The sequence below is a fragment of the Talpa occidentalis genome, unplaced genomic scaffold (genome assembly GCF_014898055.3).
Source record: "Talpa occidentalis isolate TD23 unplaced genomic scaffold, MPIMG_talOcc4v2.1, whole genome shotgun sequence".
Taxonomy (NCBI): Eukaryota; Metazoa; Chordata; class Mammalia; order Eulipotyphla; family Talpidae; genus Talpa; species Talpa occidentalis.
In genome coordinates this window covers 138280225-138299008 of record NW_026555331.1, presented here as the reverse complement: position 1 = coordinate 138299008, position 18784 = coordinate 138280225, and the positions used below count along the sequence as shown (strand labels likewise).

Sequence of the window (18784 nt, the reverse complement as noted above, 5' to 3'; positions counted from 1 at the left end):
TGCCTGCAGGGGCTGTATTTTCAGGACTCTGACCAAGTGCCTTCTTTGTGAGGAAAACTACTGCAGGTAGACCACACCCACCCGACCTGAGGTAACCTTTCTCCACCTGGTTAGGGCTGACCCCAACACTGGGTGGTCCCTTAAATTCTGCACTCTGGGTGCCTTACTCTTAAGCATTGACCTTCAGACGGTGGGTAGTACTACTGCAATGTCAGTTAGCGCATGCACAACCTTGCCTCCTTAAGTGTTAAATTAGAATTTTAATTTTTAATGATTTTCTGCATTTACAGTGCCCTGAGTACAACAGTTTGCATTTAGGCTGTGTCCAGCTTGACCACATGTCCCTGGCAGTGTGTTCTAGTTTTCATATAACTTGATTTAATGTCTTTTTTCTGTTGTGGGAGGACACTCTCTTGACTTTGCTCTTTTGTTTATTCCTGCTAATCAAGTATGTGGCCAACTGCATAGTGTTAACACTTCATATGGGAAGTGTGTTCTGAAGTCAGCATGTGTGACAAAAATGAAAATTATTAAAAATTCCATAAATCAAAGGCCATCCAATCATAGCTTATGGGAATAGAGTTTTGCTGAGAGATAGCAATGCTCATTGAAGTATATTACCTATTGGCTGTTTGTGTGTTCTAATGGCAAAATTGAAGAGTCAGAAAATGACTTTATATAACCAGCAGATCCTAAAATTTTTACTACCTGGCCATTTAAGTTAAAGTTTGCGAACAGCGAACTTAAGGTATATGCTGATAAAAGTCAGCAAGTCTTATCCTTTATTTTACAACAAAATTCACTGAGTTGAATTTACATAATATGATTGGTACATTCGTGTTGTGATGACACTTTAAATACATGAATATACAGGTATCTCAATTTTTGGAGGATATTAGAGTAAAGGTCCTAAACAAGTCATTTAACTTCAAACATGTGTAATAAAATTTTTATTTGGGTGAGATCCAGATATTTTGTTTATAAGTAATAGGTGGTTATTTTCTTTTATTGTGGGTTTTTTTTTTTAACTTAATAGATTAAATACAGGGCTTAGAAGCAACTCAGAATGTAAACAGTGCATTCACAGACTCCTCTAATAAGGGAATTTAATACTTGTCTCTTCCATGGCTGTATATCTGTATTTTTAAAGATTTGTTTTCAGTGCAAATAAGAGCAACCTTCAGGTGTTGGGAAATTAAGTATACTCTGCTAGGGTTTTGCAGATATTACTCTAGCCTTGAATAATAGTTCCCTAATGACTTCCAGCCTGAAATTTTTTTAAGATTTTTAAAATTTAATGTATTTATGCATACTGGGGTATTTATTTATTATTTATTTATAAGCATACTGGGGTGTAGGCCAGAGGTTTGGGGTGGGGGGAGTGAGAGGATTCACCAGAGACAGAGTGGGGAGCAGAACAGGTGGATTGACTGAAATACACTGCAGTATACTGCTGAAGGGAGCAGTGGGCAAAACAGGAGAGGTCTGCTTCACCATGTGGGTTAGCTCCCTGGCCAGGAATTGAACTCTGCTGCAGTGGCTGCCGATAGCTTCTTACTAAGAGACTAAACCTCTTGCACCCCCACTCTGTCTCTGGTGAATCCTCTTACCCTCCACACCTCTGGCCTGTACCCCAGCTATTGTATGCATAAATAAATAAATCTTAAAAAATAATAATAAATAATCCTCTTGCACCACCAGGGAGGTCCCCAGCCTGAAGTATTTTACCACATTGTTTTGGGAAGATAAAAGCTGAAAGCCTTGAAAGTTATTGAGGAATTGGACTCTGTGTTTCAAAAAATGTGCCCACACATTTTATTATGTTGCCTTCAAGAGAAAAGAACAATCAAAAAAAAAAAAAAAAGAGAACAATCTCTGATACTTTTTTCCATTGGTTTTGTTTTTTTTTTTTCTTTCCTTTTTCCTTTAAATATTTATTTATTTATATAAGCACTGGGTACAGTCAGAAGCGCGGGAGGGTGAGAGAATTCACCAGAGCCAGAGTGGGGAACAGAACAGACAGACTGATGAAATACACTGCTGAGGGGAGCAGCGGGCGTGGCAGGAGAGGTCTGCACGCCATGTGGGACCCTTGCCCAGCGGCCAGGGATCGAACCTGCACTGCAAAGGCTGCGGGCAGCCTCGAAGCCCAGCGCTCAACTGCTATACCACCAGGGGAGGCCCTCTCTGATACTTTTTGAGGGGTAAAGAATTGAATTGGGGACCTCCCCAGTGGCGCAGCAGTTGAGTGCTGAGTTGCAAAGCTGCCCGCAGCCTCTGCAGCACCGGTTCGATCCCTGGCTGCTGGGTGAGGGTCCCACATGGCGTGCAGACCTCTCCTGCCATGCCCGCTGCTCCCCTCAGCAGTGTATTTCGTCAGTCTGTCTGTTCTGTTCCCCGCTCTGGCTCTGGTGAATTCTCTCATACTCCCGCGCTTCTGACTGTACCCAGTGCTTGCATAAATAAATAAAAAAATCTTAAAAAGAAAAAGAAAAGAAAGGATTACTCATTAAAAGTATTAAAAAAAAAGAAAAACACAATTGAATTGGTTTTGAATTGGTTTTTCCCTTGGCAGATGGTGAATGTGTACCACGTACATCAGCATTCCTGTTTCCTCTACCTTGGCAGTATCCTTGTGGATGAGTATGGCATGGAAGAGGGCTGTCGACAGGGACTATTAGACATGCTCCAGGTGTGTTTTTCTTTACAGTATAGATTCATGGGGGATGGCGGGTCTGAAGGCTTAACACTATGTTCTTCATTTTGTCTTCATTGCTGTTGCTGCTTTATGTCTCCTCTTGCCCCCATGCATGTTATTTCCTAAAAACTGGGAGGTAGAAACTTTTTAATTGTTCTCTGGATAGATCTACCTGGGAGGGTGAAAGAGAAATTAACCACATGGACATAATGATTTAGTACAGGTATTACTGCCTACCATGGTCTATAAGGTTTTTGGGAGGTGGGCAAATGGATTTAAAATAAAGGCCCTCCAAGCTTAAGTATGATTCTGGTTTTTTTATTTCAAGCCTGAAACAGCCAGTGAACTAGTTTTCTTTGTAGAGATGGTTTTAGGTTAATTAGCATTCACTGGAAAACTATGGTTTTCCCCCTCCTAGTTATGGTGGAGGGGAAATATTGAGTAGTTTAGTTATTATGCTCCTTTTCCCACGGTGTCTTCACTTAAAAAATGACATTGTTACTGTTATTAAATCTTCATCTGCTCTCTTGGTAAACTAGATCATATCTAGTACATAAGGCAGAGACTTTACTGTCAGAAACTTGTAAAAATTTGAAGTGCCATTTATCCAGTTTAATTTACTAAAATCTATACTCAATCCTTTCTAAAATGTCGACTTTTATATATGAAAATTTTTTGCCAACTGAAAGATTTGTGTGTTTTCTCATCATTCTTTTCCCAACTGTGGTTCTGCTCTTTGTTCCTTTTGTATGTGTTGTGATATTTAGCAAGTCTGAATACTGTGACATTTATATATAAGCATTTGTTTTAAAATGACTATTCTGTTTTAGGCACTGTGCATCCCCACCTTTCAGCTCTTAGAACAACAAAATGGGCTACAGAATCACCCTGACACCGTGGATGACCTGTTCAGGCTAGCCACCAGGTCAGTCCTTCTGAAGAACAACCCTTCCCTTTATTGTTCATTCCCATCACTGCATAGTCTTATCATCTAATACTTCACTGTTGCATCTCTGTAGAATGAGGTGAGTGGAGTAGGTAGATTAATGATTCCTAACCCAATGTTAAATTCTGAGACAGAATATTCTCATTAGTGAGGAAGAGGAGTGGATTGGGAGCAGAGGGAAAGTAGCTGAATTACCGTCATGAAGAAGGGAACATGTACAAGACAATAAAAACGAGCTTGGTCAAAATACTAGACTAGATAATCTCTAGAGCCCCCACTGGTTTTAAATTTTAATGCTACTGTGATGTCATGCTTTATTTTTGTTCTTTTCCTTGAGAAGATTAGCATCCTTTAGAAATAATCATATAGTTTTTTAGGATTTTAAGGTGCTTTAGAAGTTATCAGGTACTGTATTTCCAAGCCCTACCCCTGGCCTGCCACCTCACTTATTGCTTAGTCTTTGAATTCCTTGCCAGGAAATTTGTCAGCTAAGAAAATTTAAGCCAAATCAGTTAGTGAACATAAAAACTTTTTTTTTTAAAAAGCCATTGTTACATATATGTTATATATGTAATATATTGGATATATATAAATACAAATAAATATATTTACAATTATATATAGGTATAGAGTAGTATTGACTTAAATATGTAATTGTGTTATATAAAATTTACAAATATAGCACTCACTTGACTGTTTCATCTGTGGATTTTGAATATTAAACATTTTTGGTTGTTGGTCTTTGAAGAGGTTACAATAAACTTTTTTTCTGAATTGATATGAAAGACCTGTTGGGTGGATTGTCGACCTGTTTTCCTTTATCATTTGAGATGCTTCATGTACATTTTAGAGGATCTGAGAAGCCTTATAGTAAAATAAAAAAACAAAAACAACAGCAGAAGAGATACTTAAAAGAAACAGCATTTCTTGAATTTAGTTGCTATACAACCTTTTCTTTGAGGAATTCCTATTAACATCCTAGGAACTGGCATTCTAAGAAATGTAGTTTGGGAAATGTTATTCTAGGGTTTTTAAGACTTGACTTTTTAGAGAGTTTCTATTTTTAAGCCCTTTTGATTGATCTGCCTTGAATCTACCTGACTTGATTTATAAAATTTTGGTTGAAAATTTACTTAAGGGAATATATCTTTTCATGTAGTTATCTAAAATATGACCCCTTCCTTGCCCTAGTTACTTTTTCTTTTCCTTTTGTAGATGTTATTTTCAAATAAGAGAGCAGTTTTGGGTTCACAGCAAAACTGAATGGAAAATGTAGAGCATTCCCGTGTATCTCCTGCTGGCCTCCACAGCCTCTCCCATTATTAACACCCCCCACGATTGTGGTATCTTTGTTAAAACTGATGAACCCTCATTATCACCCCGAGTCCATAGTTTAAGAGTTCACTCTTGTTATATATCCTATAGCTCTGAACAAATTTCTGACATATATCCATCACTGTAGTATACAGGATAGTTTGCCCTAAAAATCCACTGTGCTCTGCCTGTTCAACCTCCCTTCCCCCAACCCCTGGTAACCACTGATCTTTTTACTATCTCCATAGTTTGATTTTTACCCTTGTTGCTTTATAGCCTAATCCTGTCATTTATACCTACTCTGTCTTTCCACATCAGGTTCATTCAGCGTAGCCCTGTTACCTTGCTGAGGAGCCAAGTGGTCATTCCTATCTTACAGTGGGCCATTGCCTCCACTACCCTGGACCACCGGGATGCCAACTGTAGTGTCATGAGGTTCCTACGAGACCTCATCCATACAGGGGTAGCCAATGATGTAAGTACAAACATGATAACCATTTCGACTTTGCAACTCATTGACTTCTCATATCTCTTCCTCATTCCTTGTGGGGAAAATAGTACTTTCCTTATTTGATTTGTGTTGATAGGCATATACAATAGTGGATCATTCACTTGCCAAAATGTCAACTATTAGGTTTAAGACAACCTGTGCTAAGTGTTATAATTTGTATAACACAGTCTCATATCATCTCAATTTCCAAGCCTTTTGGTGTCTAGTTGAAGAGTTAAGCAGGTACAGAGTGAAATAAGTAGCAGTAAAGTGGTATTTGTCAGATAAATGATAAAAATCTTTATTACTATGAGATCAAAAGAGGAGAAAGCTCTTGGACAGAAGTGGATTGGTATCTTTCTGGAAGAAGGACTTAAATGGGTCTATAAGACAAAACTAGAGTTCTGATGGATTGGATAGTAGAGAAGAGTCTAACTAGGGTATGTAGGAGTCATACTCAGAAAAGGTAGGATAACACTAGGTGTTTAGTAGATATTAAGAGACCTATTTACAAAGTTTTCAAATACACATTTTGGTTAGATATGGAGTAGAATTGAAGATAAGGGGAGGGGCCTCCCTGGTGGTGCAAGGGGTTAAGTTTCAGCACTATGAAGCTATCCGCAACCACTGCTGCAGCACCGTTCAGTGCCCAGCCAGGGCGGTGACCCATGTGGCACAGCAAACCTCTCCTGTCTCCCCCGCTGCTCCCCTCAGCAGTGTATTTCAGTAGATCTGCCTGTTCTGCTCCCCACTCTGTCTCTGGTGAGTCCTCTCATCCCCCACACCTCTGGCCTGTATCCCAGTTCTTGTATGCATAAATAAATCTTTTTTAAAAAAAGAAGAAGATAGGGGAAGCGGTGAAGAAGTAAGCAGGTATGTGAATAGGCTAATTAGTTAAGAAATGTGGCAGTTAAAGGACAGAAAAGAAAGTAAACTAAAAGTAAAAGCAGGGTTCCCCCCCCAATATACTAGAAATAGATGTATTTTCAGAGACTAAGAAGACTTTATTTTTATAGAAAAGATTATCTGATAGAAATATTTTTTCAGTTGGTTTTTAAAAAAGAAAATAGGCCCTTCAGTTATTTACAGAAGAAAAGATTTAAAAAAATAACTACCCTTTGTCTTTCATAGTTATTCTTTTCTGCCTTCTATTCATGAAAAATGTCAGGATTAAGGTTAATCTTAATTGAAACCCATGCCCATTTCTTTGAGACTAAACTCTTAATATTTTCTTCCTAGTGTCAAAGCATTTAGTAGACTTTGTGAATCCATCTGTTAATATAAAATGAACACTTTCTTCTGGGAAAGGAAAATCACTGTACTAAGGGAGAAAAAGAACTTGGTCTTTGAGAAGCTGAGAAGGGGATTTATTGTTGCTTTTGTTTTCTTACAGCATGAAGAAGACTTTGAATTACGGAAAGAACTGATTGGACAGGTGATGAACCAGCTTGGACAGCAACTTGTAAGCCAGCTGCTCCATACATGCTGCTTTTGTCTCCCCCCCTATACCCTGCCAGATGTGGCCGAAGTGCTCTGGGAGATCATGCAGGTTGATAGACCGGTAAGGCTGTTTTCATAAGGAATCTGTTCTCACAGTCGCTAAACTTTGGTTCCTTGAGGTCAGCTTTAACTTTGAAGACAGGCTTGTTATATAGATCCACGGAACCTAATATGGGCATATGGCTAAGTTTCGCTTGTTAGATAAAAAAAAATTAGAGAAGGCCAGCAATTATTGGGTTCTTGAAAATATAGTTGTGTCACTCTCATAGGGTTTATATATTATTAGGAATACATACTAAGCATTCATTTCAGCTATGTGGGTGGCTCATGAGAAATCTGTTCATTTATAAAATATGCCCATATATCGGTTAAATAGTATTAAAGGTTATTCAGGATGTGTTGAGTCTCTTCAAGCTCCTCAGATAGCACTATATAGTTCCTTGGTAATAAATCTAGCCCCAAAACATTTGGATATGTGTAAGTATTAAAACTAACCCACAATATGGACTTGAATTTATTTCATTCTATTTCAGTTTTTGAACCAGGTTCTTTATCACTTGAACATGGAAATTTTTCTTGACTGTCTAATAATTTCAGTACTAAGCCACATGACCACAAATCAGGCCTGTGAACTGTTTTTTAAAGCAGTTCTGATAAGTGTGTGGTTGGATCTAGTGGAAAGCCAGCTGCCTCCCAAAACCATAGGGGAAACCAGCGACAACTGTAATTTTTAAGTACATGTACATCTTTAACATTGTCTCTAGCTTTATGTCCTTCATGGCAGTTCTTAGCCTCAGTTTCAGCAATTTTGCAAAAGAGAATATACTTTCACTGTTACACTCTGATAGTACTGAGCCAGAAGTTTTGCCATATCTTGGATTTGTGTATTCACCTCCAAAATTTAGTGATTAAGTATATATTGTCCTAGTGGCCCATACTTTGTGATCTTTGGCTCCGTCAGATGAAAAATATATCACATACAGGGTAGATGTTTAATACATCTCTAATTTTCCTTAGGTTTATACTTCAGATACAACAACATCAAATTCGCAAATTCTTCCATATAAGCTCAAGTGTTTTAGGAATGAATGGTACCTGTAGTTCCTGATGCTGGTTATTCAATACATTGGTTACATTTCAATCTAATGCAGCAGTATTACTCTGTTTTCTGAAAGAAAATAATCTGTCAAAAGGTGTCAAGTCTCAGTTCTATGAAGCAGTTATCAGCCACTGCAGCACAAGTTCAATCCCCAGCCAGTGAGCTGACCCACAAGGCACAGCAGACCTCTCGTCTCACCACTCACTGCTTCCCTCAGCAGTGTGTTTCAGTGGATCTGCCTGTTTTGCTGTCCACTCGGTCTCTGGTGACTCCTCTCACCCTCCCCCACCTCCAGCCTTACACCCCAGTTCTTGTATGCATAAATAAATAAATCTTTATTAAAAAAAAGAAAAAGAAAATATTCTGTGATCCCCTGGGTATCAGGTTTCATTCCAAAAGTCCTTGACTTGAAAAATAAAATTTCCATACTCTTTGCTTTTTCACATGTACACTTGGTTCCCAGTAACAAGATTTAAGTAAATCTAACCTTAAGAAGTTTGGTTTGTACTCATATAGTTAAGTGCTAACAGAACAGCAAGTTGAATAGAAAACAGGTACTAATGTGCTCTTTAGATATTGAATTGTTAAATAATTTAAAATGATTGTTTTCTGTAAAACATCAGCTTAAAACTAAGTTTTTGTAAAGAAATTCTTAATAAATTTGGGTTATCTTTACCCCTTAAGTTTATTGTAATTGCAATTTAGACAAATCTGAAGAAAATTCTTGAGCATTTTCTTAATTCCCCTCTCTTCAAAATTCAGAAGTTCTTCAATAAATGACATACCAGTTTTGTTTCTTGATTTGAACAAACTATTAAAACCCTTCCCTCTCTTCCCCTCTTTCTTTGTTGGCTATCTATCTGTAGCATATTTAGTGTTTTCAACCAAAATTCTCAGATTTATTTACTGAAAGATTAGATTAATTATGTACTAACTAATTAGTTTCTTACTGGTTTTGTTTTGAGGGATACTAAAATTAACTTATGGGCCATATTGGATGCCAAAACTTTGTCAATTAATGGTTAAGTCTTTACCCCTGCTTGTTTTTTCCTGAGTAGTGTTGACTGCCTTGGAGGCAGCATTTAGAGAACTGTGCAGTACTTTAAATACTTTTATAATGTAATATTTATTTTTATGCTGGTCTATTATAAAAAAACATAATGGGGGCTTCCCCTGGTGGTGCAGTGGTAGAGCGCTGGGCTGCGAAGCTGCCTGCAGCCTCTGCAGCACTGGTTCGATCCCTGGCTGCTGGCGAGGGTCCCACATGGCACGCAGACCTCTCCCACTGCTCCCCTCAGCAGTGTGTTTCTTCAGTCTGCCTGTTCTGTTCCCCACTCTGTCTCTGGCAAATTCTCTCACCCTCCCGCGCTTCTGACTATACCCAGTACTTGTATAAATAAATAAATAAATCTTTAAAAAAAAAAAAACATAATGGGAAAACATATAATATAAAAAACTTAGGTATAAAAAAGTTATTTTACAGCTGGAAATTAATGACCAAAGTGTATATACGACTTAAATATATGAAGGAAAATTAAAGCTGACTGAAAGAACAATTCAACAAAAATAAGAACCCAGAGGAAGTCAAAATTTTGATTTTTATTTGGAAGAGGAAGGAAGGAAGGGGGATGGGGGCAAACTGTGCATTTGAAAGGTACAGCACGACTGTGGCAGATGTAAGTAATTATTTTAAATAGCAAAAAGAATGAGCAGCAGAAGAACTTTTTAACCCAAAGAATACAGTAAAGCTTGTACAGATAGTCAGGTAAGACTTCTATTGAGAAATGACCTTAATTAAAATCATTAAGATTCTGGGTTAGTATTATTTACCGGTATGTGTACTTTTGACATGTTTGTTTACTATGCTTTTTGTCCCTTCTTTTTCTGATACCTTTTGAAACCTTTTGCTTTGGATTGCCTTTGATCTTGATTCTCAAGAGTCTTAAGGCAGCTGTTTGATATTTAAAATATTACATAACCATAATGACAGGAACAAAATAATAGCCTCATCCAGAAGAAACTTCCAAGGTATAAATGCCCGGTCTAAAACAATGCCTGCTGCCCATTTGAACGGAAGTCTCGACATGCTTTTGTAAACTGTTTCAACCCACAGAGACTGGGTGACCTAAAGATAGTACTTTTGGTATATCTTGCAACCAAGTCTGGGAAACTTAACACCACTGAGGAAACCTAGTTTTTGTTATTACTGTAGAGTCCCAGTATAGTAAGCCTTGCTTCCTTTTAAATTTATTCTTTGTGCAGACTTTTTGTCGATGGTTAGAGAATTCCTTGAAAGGCTTGCCAAAGGAGACAACTGTGGGAGCTGTCACCGTGACACACAAACAACTTACAGACTTTCACAAGCAAGTCACTAGGTGAGTGATGTGGGGGTTCTTAAAAGATGTGTGAGCAACAGCTGGGGTATGTAAAGAAAATGTGTTTATTTTTTATACTGTCTTAGTTACAGATATACCCAGGAGTATGTTTCTTGTGTAAGTTCATAGCTTGGTGTCTGTTAAATCTCGAATTTCGTAAATTAGCTTTGGAAGTAACTTGGAGGGAAAACATAACCTTGTTGTGTGTGAATGATGTACGTGTTTTACTGTATATTTATGTTAACTGGTATAAGAGTTTAATGGATAAGCAGAGCCATTACTTCTTACACAAGAAAAATGCACTGTGGGCCTCCCCGGTGGCGCAGCGGTTGAGCGCTGGGTTGCAAAGCTGCCTGTGGACTCTGCAGCGCCGGTTCGATCCCCGGCCGCTCCCCGGCCACCGGAGGAGGGTCCCACATGGCGCGCAGACCTCTCCTGCCACCCGCTGCTCCCCTCAGCAGTGTACTTCGGTCCTTCTGCCTGCTCTGCTCCCCGCTCTGGCTCTGGTGAATTCTCTCACCCTCCCGCGCTTCTGACTGTACCCAGTGCTTGTATGTATGTATGTATAAATCAATCAATCAATAAATAAATCTTTAAAAAAAAAGAAAAATGCACTGAGCAGCCCCCTATCCTTCAGGAGTCTGTCTTTATCTTTCTGAGGTCTTTCTTGGGTCTCATCTATTTCAGTGGTCAAGAATGCAGATGTCTGTTAGAAAAATCATTGATTGCGAAACACTAGTGAGGAGTCCGCAGTGAATTTTCACTGTGCCAAAAGATAGTCAAATTCTAACTTTAAAGAAATTATGCAAATCAAATAAGACATCCATGGGGTACATTAGACTATTTATCCATTATTTTATCCCACCATTTGGGTTGTTTCTTCCTCTTGGCTATTGTGAATAATTCTGCTATGAACATGAGCGTATAAATCTGTCTTTCAACTCTTATGGATATATATCCACAAGTGGAATTGCTAGATGATTAGGTAATTCTGTCTTTAATTTTTTGAGATGCCTTCATACTGTTTTGCACAGCAGCTTACCGTTTTACATCCCTACTTCAATTGCACAAAGTTCTGGTTTCTCCATATCTACTTTTACTTCATTGCCTGTGCTTTTGGTGTCAAATCCAAGAAATCATTACTAAATCTAATGTCATGAAGCTTTTCCCCTGTTTTCTTCCAAGAGTTTTATCATTGAGCATTTAAGTCTTGGGTCCATTTTGAGGTAATTTTTAGTATATTATGTATACTAAGGGTTCAACTTCATTCTTCTGCATGTGCATATGGTTTCTTGTTTTTCCAGCTTTGTCTTTTTCCCCATTGTGTGGTCTTGGTACTCTTACTGAAAATCATTTGACCATAGGCATAGGGCTTAAGTCTCAGCGCTGTCACCCCCATGGCCTTGAGTTCGATCCCTGGCCAGAGAGCTGACCCACATATGGCGCAACAGACCTCTCCTGTCTAGCCTGCTCCTCCCTTTAGCAGTGTATTTCACTAAATCTGCCAGTTCTGCTTTGTCTCTGGTGAATCCTCTCACCCCCCACATCTCTGGCCATACCCAGTTATTGTACGTGAAAAAAAAATAAAAACAATCTGAACCACCTGAATGCTTTTAATTAAAAAAAAATCATTTGACCATATATGCAGGTAATTTATTTCTGGGTTCTTGGTTCTATTCTATCAGTCTTTGTGCCAGTGCATAGTTTCGATTATCATTGCTTTTGTAACAAATTTTTTGAAATTGGGAGGTGTGAAACCTCTGACATTGTTCCTTTTCAAGATTATTTTGGCTATTTGGGGTCCCTTGAGGTTATAGATGAATTTTGGGATGGATTTTTATATTTCTACACACAAAAAAAAAATTGTCCTTGGGATTTTTTTTTTTTTAATTTTATTTTCTTATTTTTTATTTATTTTTGTGTAGAACTGAGGTGTAGGCCAGAGATGGAGGGGTTGAGAGGATTCACCAGAAACAGAGCGGGGAGCAGAACAGGCAGACTGACGAAATACACTGCTGAGGGGAGCAGCAGGTGCGACAGGAGAAGTCTGCTAGGTTTAGCAGGGTTAGCTCTCTGGCTGGGGATTGAACTCAAGCCTCAGAGGTGATACCACTGAGACTTAACCCCTAGGCCACCAGGGAGGCCTGTCCTTGGGGGTTTTTTGTTTTGTTTTGTTTTGTTTTGTTTTAGCGGGAATTGCCTTGAATCTGTAGATCACTTTGGGTGGTGTTGCTATCTTGGTAATAGTAAGTCTTCCAATGTGTGAATATGAGATGTCTTAAATACTGGTGTAATTGATTTCCTTCAGTAAATGTTTTATAGTTTTCAGGGTGCGGGTCTTTCTCTACCTTGCTTAAATTTATCCCTAAGTGTTAATTCTTTTTCATGTTATTACAAATGAACCAGCTCGAAAAGCTGTTTTACTATATAGTTTATACACATGTAGGAAATTTTATGCATAGTAAATTTCTGGAAAGATAAACAACTAAGGTCTGCAGGTCAGGGAAGACTCTCATTTCATAACTATACTATTTGCATTCTTGTGAGCATATATGGTATACTATTATAATTAAAACTAGACCTAGTTTTAAACAGTTAGGAAAACATAAGGTAAATTCTAGACAATGGTATAAGAGCTAATCTTCTCAGAATTGCTTTTTGGTGGGGGTGGGAGAATTGATTTCTTAATGTCACTTTCCAAAATGATTTTATTTCTTATCTCCCAGAGAATCTCCAATAGTTTTATTAATGTTAAAATTCTAAATCTCTGAGGGATATTATTTTGAATCTTACTAAGTGATTTAACTTCATACTCCAGAAGTAACTGACTTTTGGCCATAGATCAAGTGACAGTGTGTGGCTAGAAAACAGCATGTGACTGGCACATTTTGCTAGAAGAGGGGATTTCCCCTCCACTAGGGTAGGTTTATATTAAGACTGGGATGACCTTATGAAATTATTTGATTTCTTTTCACTATGAATTTTCCCAGTAGAAGTAGTAGTCTACTTAAAAGTTGTCCTGGTGCAAAGAAGTACAACAGTTGCTTCTCTCTGCTTGTTTTGCTTTATTCCATATAGTGTTATTCAGGAAGGAAGGAAGCAGGATCACGTTGACTAGAAATTCTTTAGCTCAGATAGGAGCCTGGGTGTAGATAAGGATGTTGGTTTGAATCTTACCACCAATTGATAGTTTGAACTTCAGTTTATTCTTCTGCAAAACATGGTTAATTAATACCTATCTCATGGGTTTAATAAGAGATACCAGTAAAAATCTAAAGGTTTGGCATGTAATAGGTGATCAGTGAATGTTAACTTTCTCCTTAGAAAAGAAATTGCCCGAATGTCATTATGTACTTGCAAAACTAGCTGGAGCATGTTCCCGCCAGCTCTAAGGCAGCCACCCACACGTTCTGGAATATGTCTCCACCAAAACCATATTCCCTCATTACAGCTAACATGTGACAGGTAGAACATTGAATGAGTCTGAGATAAATGTCTTGGGTATCCCCTAATATGAGAAAAGTCTTGGACCAAGGAAAGAGGACCCAAATACTGCAAAATTGCGAACAATAGTATCTGTGATCTTTGCCTTGTGATGTGGGAAAATATGTTATATTACCAACCCGGCCTACTTGAACTCATTGCTAAACAAGTTTTACAGCTCCTCCTAAAGTCAGACTGTGTGACCTAATGGTGGGAAATGAACAGAAGTAAGAGGTAATGTTAAAGTACTGGAGAAAGACTTTGAGATTGCTCACCTCTTCTTAGTAATTCTCTAGTATTCTTCTTACCCTCAACCTTCTGTTCTCTGCATGACTCAGTCTCCCTTTTGGTTTTAAGGTCCTGTAACTCCTGCCTCAACATGCTGCTTTGTTTGCCATCCCAGCAGGGAGGGTGAACTGGTTCAGTTTCATTTCAACAAGTCCAAGCCTGTTTTTCAAATGGTACTGGTAATGAATTAATTCCCTAGCCTTTTTAGTTGGTCAAGTTGAAGAAAGCTGGGACTTTTCATTCTAAAATCTCATTCTTGCTTTCCTAATACCACTACTTGTGGCTGAAAGAAATCATCCTGTCTCCCATTCTCTGTCATGGTGTTTGTTCTGTGACCCTTATCACTTGCATGAGGATCTTCAAGGTCAAAAGATGTTGAACATAGGAAGCATTGACATGAGAATTAGAGGCCAGTTCAAGGTGTCTTATGTGTTCAGTTATAAATAAAGTGGAAAAAAGCAGGAAGAATTAAATGCCGGAAGTGAGACAAAAAATAATGCTAGTTTTCAAGGAGCTTTTTAGAAATCCACTTCTTTGGACTTAATCATCAACGACGTTAAGTTAAACATTTGACTGAAACTCTTGAAACCAAAGCGGTTGCTGACAGGGTTGGGAGCAGCTAAACTGCTTGGAGAGACTGAACTGTCTTACCACAGTTCTCTTGTACTTGCATTTTAGTTTCAATGCTTTTTCTCATGTGTCACAAAAGAGGCTAAGGGTGGAGTTATCATTTCTCTTTTAGATTAAACCAAGATCTCTGGTTAAGGGGTAGAATTTAAAACATTAGACACTAGGTTGGCAAGAGAATCTTGAGTCTCTAACTCTGTCCTCAATTTTAGGGTTTCCTCTTATCTTGGTCGCTTCACACACTACACAGCAGCTTCTCTTGGGTTCTCTTCCATGTAATTGGGAGCATGTGTGATAAGGACTCACTCAACTTGACTGTCTCCTTAGTAGTCAGTGTTGATTTGGAAATAGACTGGACTCCTTTTTTTAAAGCATGTTAAATTCATAAACAGCAGCAGCAGAATTCCAATAAAACCGGAAGACTAAGTGATTACTACATATTTAGGATGGAGAGAGAGTAGACTAAGGTTTGTGGAATATTCTGTTGAACAAGGCCTGGAGTTGAAATCAAGGTTCTTGATGAATTTATGTAAAAGGTGGGAGATTCAGATACAAGCGCTTAATAGGATAGCTCTCGTTTCACCGTCTTTTCTGTTGGGTCACTCTTAGCAGTTCTCTCCCCTAGTGTGTAGCCATCACAAGAAGGAGAGAGAGGTTAGTTCTAGACTATAGCCATCACAAGAAGGAGAGAGAGGTTAGTTCTAGACTATAGTCTCTGGTCTCTTGAGTTTTTCTGAGCTAGGGAGAGCCACAGAAGGGCGGGCATACTGGGGTGTGATTCCTTTTCCCCACTGCAAAGCTAAGCCTCATGTTCCGTTACCAAAACACTTTGGCGAAGACTGATAACAATGGAATGAAACTGGCACTCACTTGTCTCGGTGACAGTTTTGGACAAAGGAGGCCTTTCGAAAAAAACAGGATCAGGGCTATTCATTTATACCACCTGGGCATCTTAGTGTAGCTTGAGGACAAAGTACTGTTTCCTCCTCCCTTTCTGCATGCCTTAACCTTTCCCTCTCTTCTCTCCCTCCTCTCCCCACAGGAGGAAACCCTGAGTAGCTTGTCCAACTAGGAAATCAATGGCTGGTGGAGAATTAGTCGCAGGAGTAGGCTTCGTAAACAAAAGCTGCCTTTGGAAGGAAGGGACTGAGGAGGCCAGGATGCCTAAGTTGGCTGTGCTCATTGTCAGGATGGTCAATGTGATGTCAGGATTAGCTTAATGTGTTGTTTTTTTACTTTGGGGGTTCTACTTTCTTGTATTTGTGTTAGGGACTTCAACGAATTGCTATTGTTTTAGTAGTCTACATTTACTTACTGTCTTGTTTACTGCTCTGTTATCCTAAGCACCTTACATACATGAACTGATTTAATCCTCACAACATTATGAGGTAGATAAAGATGAGGAAACTGAGGCAGATTAGTAAATAGCCCAAGGACATGGTGGAGCCAAGATTGAAACCTAGGCAGTTTATCTCCAAAGCCCACTCTTAAGGACCATGTAGCTTGTAATTATTCTCATATGCAGTAGTTAGTATTTACCCTTGTAACAGGAAGACCTGAAGCAGAGTGAGACAAAGGAGAGAGCTCGTCGCAGAGTTGGGGCAATTTTCAGTGTACCTCAATATTATGGTGTTTCTTCTCTGTATTTTTGTCTTTCTCATCAGTCAGGGACCAACCTACCTTTTCTTTTTTAGTGCTGAGGAATGTAAACAAGTTTGCTGGGCCTTGCGAGACTTCACCAGGTTGTTTCGATAGCTCACACTCCTGCACTGTGCCTGTCACCCAGGTGAGTGGTGTCTGGGCTCCAGCTTCCCCCTTCGCTGCCAGGGGTGCTTGGGGATTTGGACAGGTTTTAATGTCCATCACTCACACTTGGAAAAAGTGCTGCAGATGGTCTATCATTAAAGTAGTAGTTCCGCTGAAGTCAAAAAATCCGGCTGCTTTTATTTTTAAAAATGGAGTTCTTCTGACAGTCCAGAATGAAGGTACCTGAGCAACTATAGAAATTTCTGCCTTGAGGTTGCTTTTATAAAATGCTCACTATCTCCTGGACCACAGTTATTGACTATCTTCTCTCTTTTCTCAGGAATGTCTTTTTTAATTAGAAGACAGGAAGAAAACAAAAACCAGACTGTGTCCCACAATCAGAAACCTCCATTGTGGCAGAGGGGCCTTCACCGCCACCAGGGCGTCCCGCCAGACAGGGAGAGACTCCAGCCTTCCGAGGCCATCCTGAGGAGTTCCTGTTTGGGGGTGTGAGGGAAAATCAGCGCGGTTTAAAAAAGACGGCTGCAGCCTATCCGGCGTGGTGGGAGGGGAGCTGGTTTCCTGGTGAACTTGTTTCTAAAAGGAAAAATAATTTTAAGGAAATAAAAAAGGCAAAAAAAACTGAAACCAGAACTGAAACATTCGCCTGGTAGCAAATGACACGCACACATACACACAACATACATGCTACCAGCATGTGTGCACACAGAAAAATGAAAGTACAAGCTTTCTGTGAAACGAATACAATTACTTAGGGAAAATGGAAATTCAATGAATTAGATAGCTGCGATTGGAAGACAAGGGTCAGAACCATCTCTTTTCTGTTTTGTCCTCTTTCTCCCACCCTCCCTCCTTTCCTTCCCCCTTCCTCTTTCAAGGGACATGAATAGAAAGTTCTCCCCAGCTGTTTCTTCCGACCCTTAGAGTGGTTCAGACAAGGACGAGTAAGCGAGAAGCCTGTTTTGCTTATATCATGGTTACAGCAGCACTAGGACCTGTCAGGGCCAGAATTCATGTATATCCATCGCTGACCCTATTATTTCTCAATCCACTTCAAATCCACATTGGGTTGCCATCAGCCTTGCACAGACGAGCCAAAATTGGGGTGAGTGGGGATATCAGTGTATAGTGTTAACTTTTAGGCTTTTTTTTTTTTTTTTTTAGATTTTCTTTTTTTAATGTTTTACCCATGTGAGAAGAAAAAAAGAGGGTGACAGTGTGGACAAAAGTGTTTACAGGGCTTATTGTATTTTATTAAAAAATGTGGAGCTTATTTAACTTCATGGGCGGGTGAGGCGGGAGAGGGGAGCCCACAGCAGCCCTTCGTGGCTTGAAGGAGTCGTGGCCCTGCACAGGCGTTGGGTGTGAGGGCACTGTTCTGTCTGGTGGTCTCACCATCTCAAGAACAAATCAACAGCAGAGAAGAAAGAAAACAATAAATTTTTAAAATTTAATCAGTGTTTGTTTTTATTTCCTTTCACGACTAGGTCACCTAAATAAGCAGTTTTGTTATCTGATAAACATCAAGGTACGGAGTTTAAAGAGCAGGCCCCTGCCCTTCAAGTAATACCACAGACCCTTCACATTTCCATGAAGTGCTTCATTCTGCATCTTTTATTTTTCTAGTTCACTGAAAAACTCCTTTTATCTTTTTATAGAGCAAAGAAAGTGGATTAAAAGGAAATGTGGGATATTCTTTCCATGATGGTCTCCTAAGTAGATTGTTTCCTGACCCACTGAGTATTCAGTCTTTGAAGAAAAAACAAAAACAAGCAAAACAAACCTGTATTCAAATATCTGATATACAATAAACCACATATTTGAGATCTACGATTGAGAAGCTTTGGCTAAGGGTGCACCTATGAAACTGCTTAACACAATCAAGATGGTGAACATAGCCCTTTCTCTCATTTGTTCATGCTCGCCCATCCTCCCCCATGGCCAGGCAGCCACCGCTGCTTTCTGTTGGTGTGGATTAGTTTGTATTTTCTTTTCATACAGTTTGTTACCATAATTGAACTTTGAGCCAGTAATAACCTTGACTGCAGGGCTACCTTAATACCTGGAATCAATGAAGTTAAACTTCCTGATTAAAACATCAATGGTGGGCCTCCCTGGTGGCGCAAGGGGCTAAGCACCACACTATGAAGCAATCCGCAGCCTCTGCAGCACAAGTTTGATCCCCGGCCAAACAGGG

At 39.2% G+C, this 18784-nt stretch overlaps 1 protein-coding gene across 4 annotated transcripts in view; it reads left to right on the top strand.

Annotated features, from left to right (window-relative positions):
* The window catches only part of TNPO3 (transportin 3), a 75589-nt gene extending 58399 nt beyond the window's left edge, over positions 1-17190 (top strand). For all 4 annotated transcript variants that reach the window (XM_037512987.2, XM_054692649.1, XM_037513008.2 and 1 more), the window contains exons 17-23: positions 2576-2692; positions 3529-3623; positions 5277-5433; positions 6842-7009; positions 10310-10422; positions 16515-16606; positions 16907-17190. In XM_037512987.2, the coding sequence (XP_037368884.1) occupies positions 2576-2692; positions 3529-3623; positions 5277-5433; positions 6842-7009; positions 10310-10422; positions 16515-16575 (711 nt within the window). In that variant the 3' untranslated portion in view covers positions 16576-16606; positions 16907-17190. The remainder of the gene's footprint in view (positions 1-2575; positions 2693-3528; positions 3624-5276; positions 5434-6841; positions 7010-10309; positions 10423-16514; positions 16607-16906) is intronic.
* The last annotated feature ends 1594 nt before the right edge of the window (positions 17191-18784 follow it).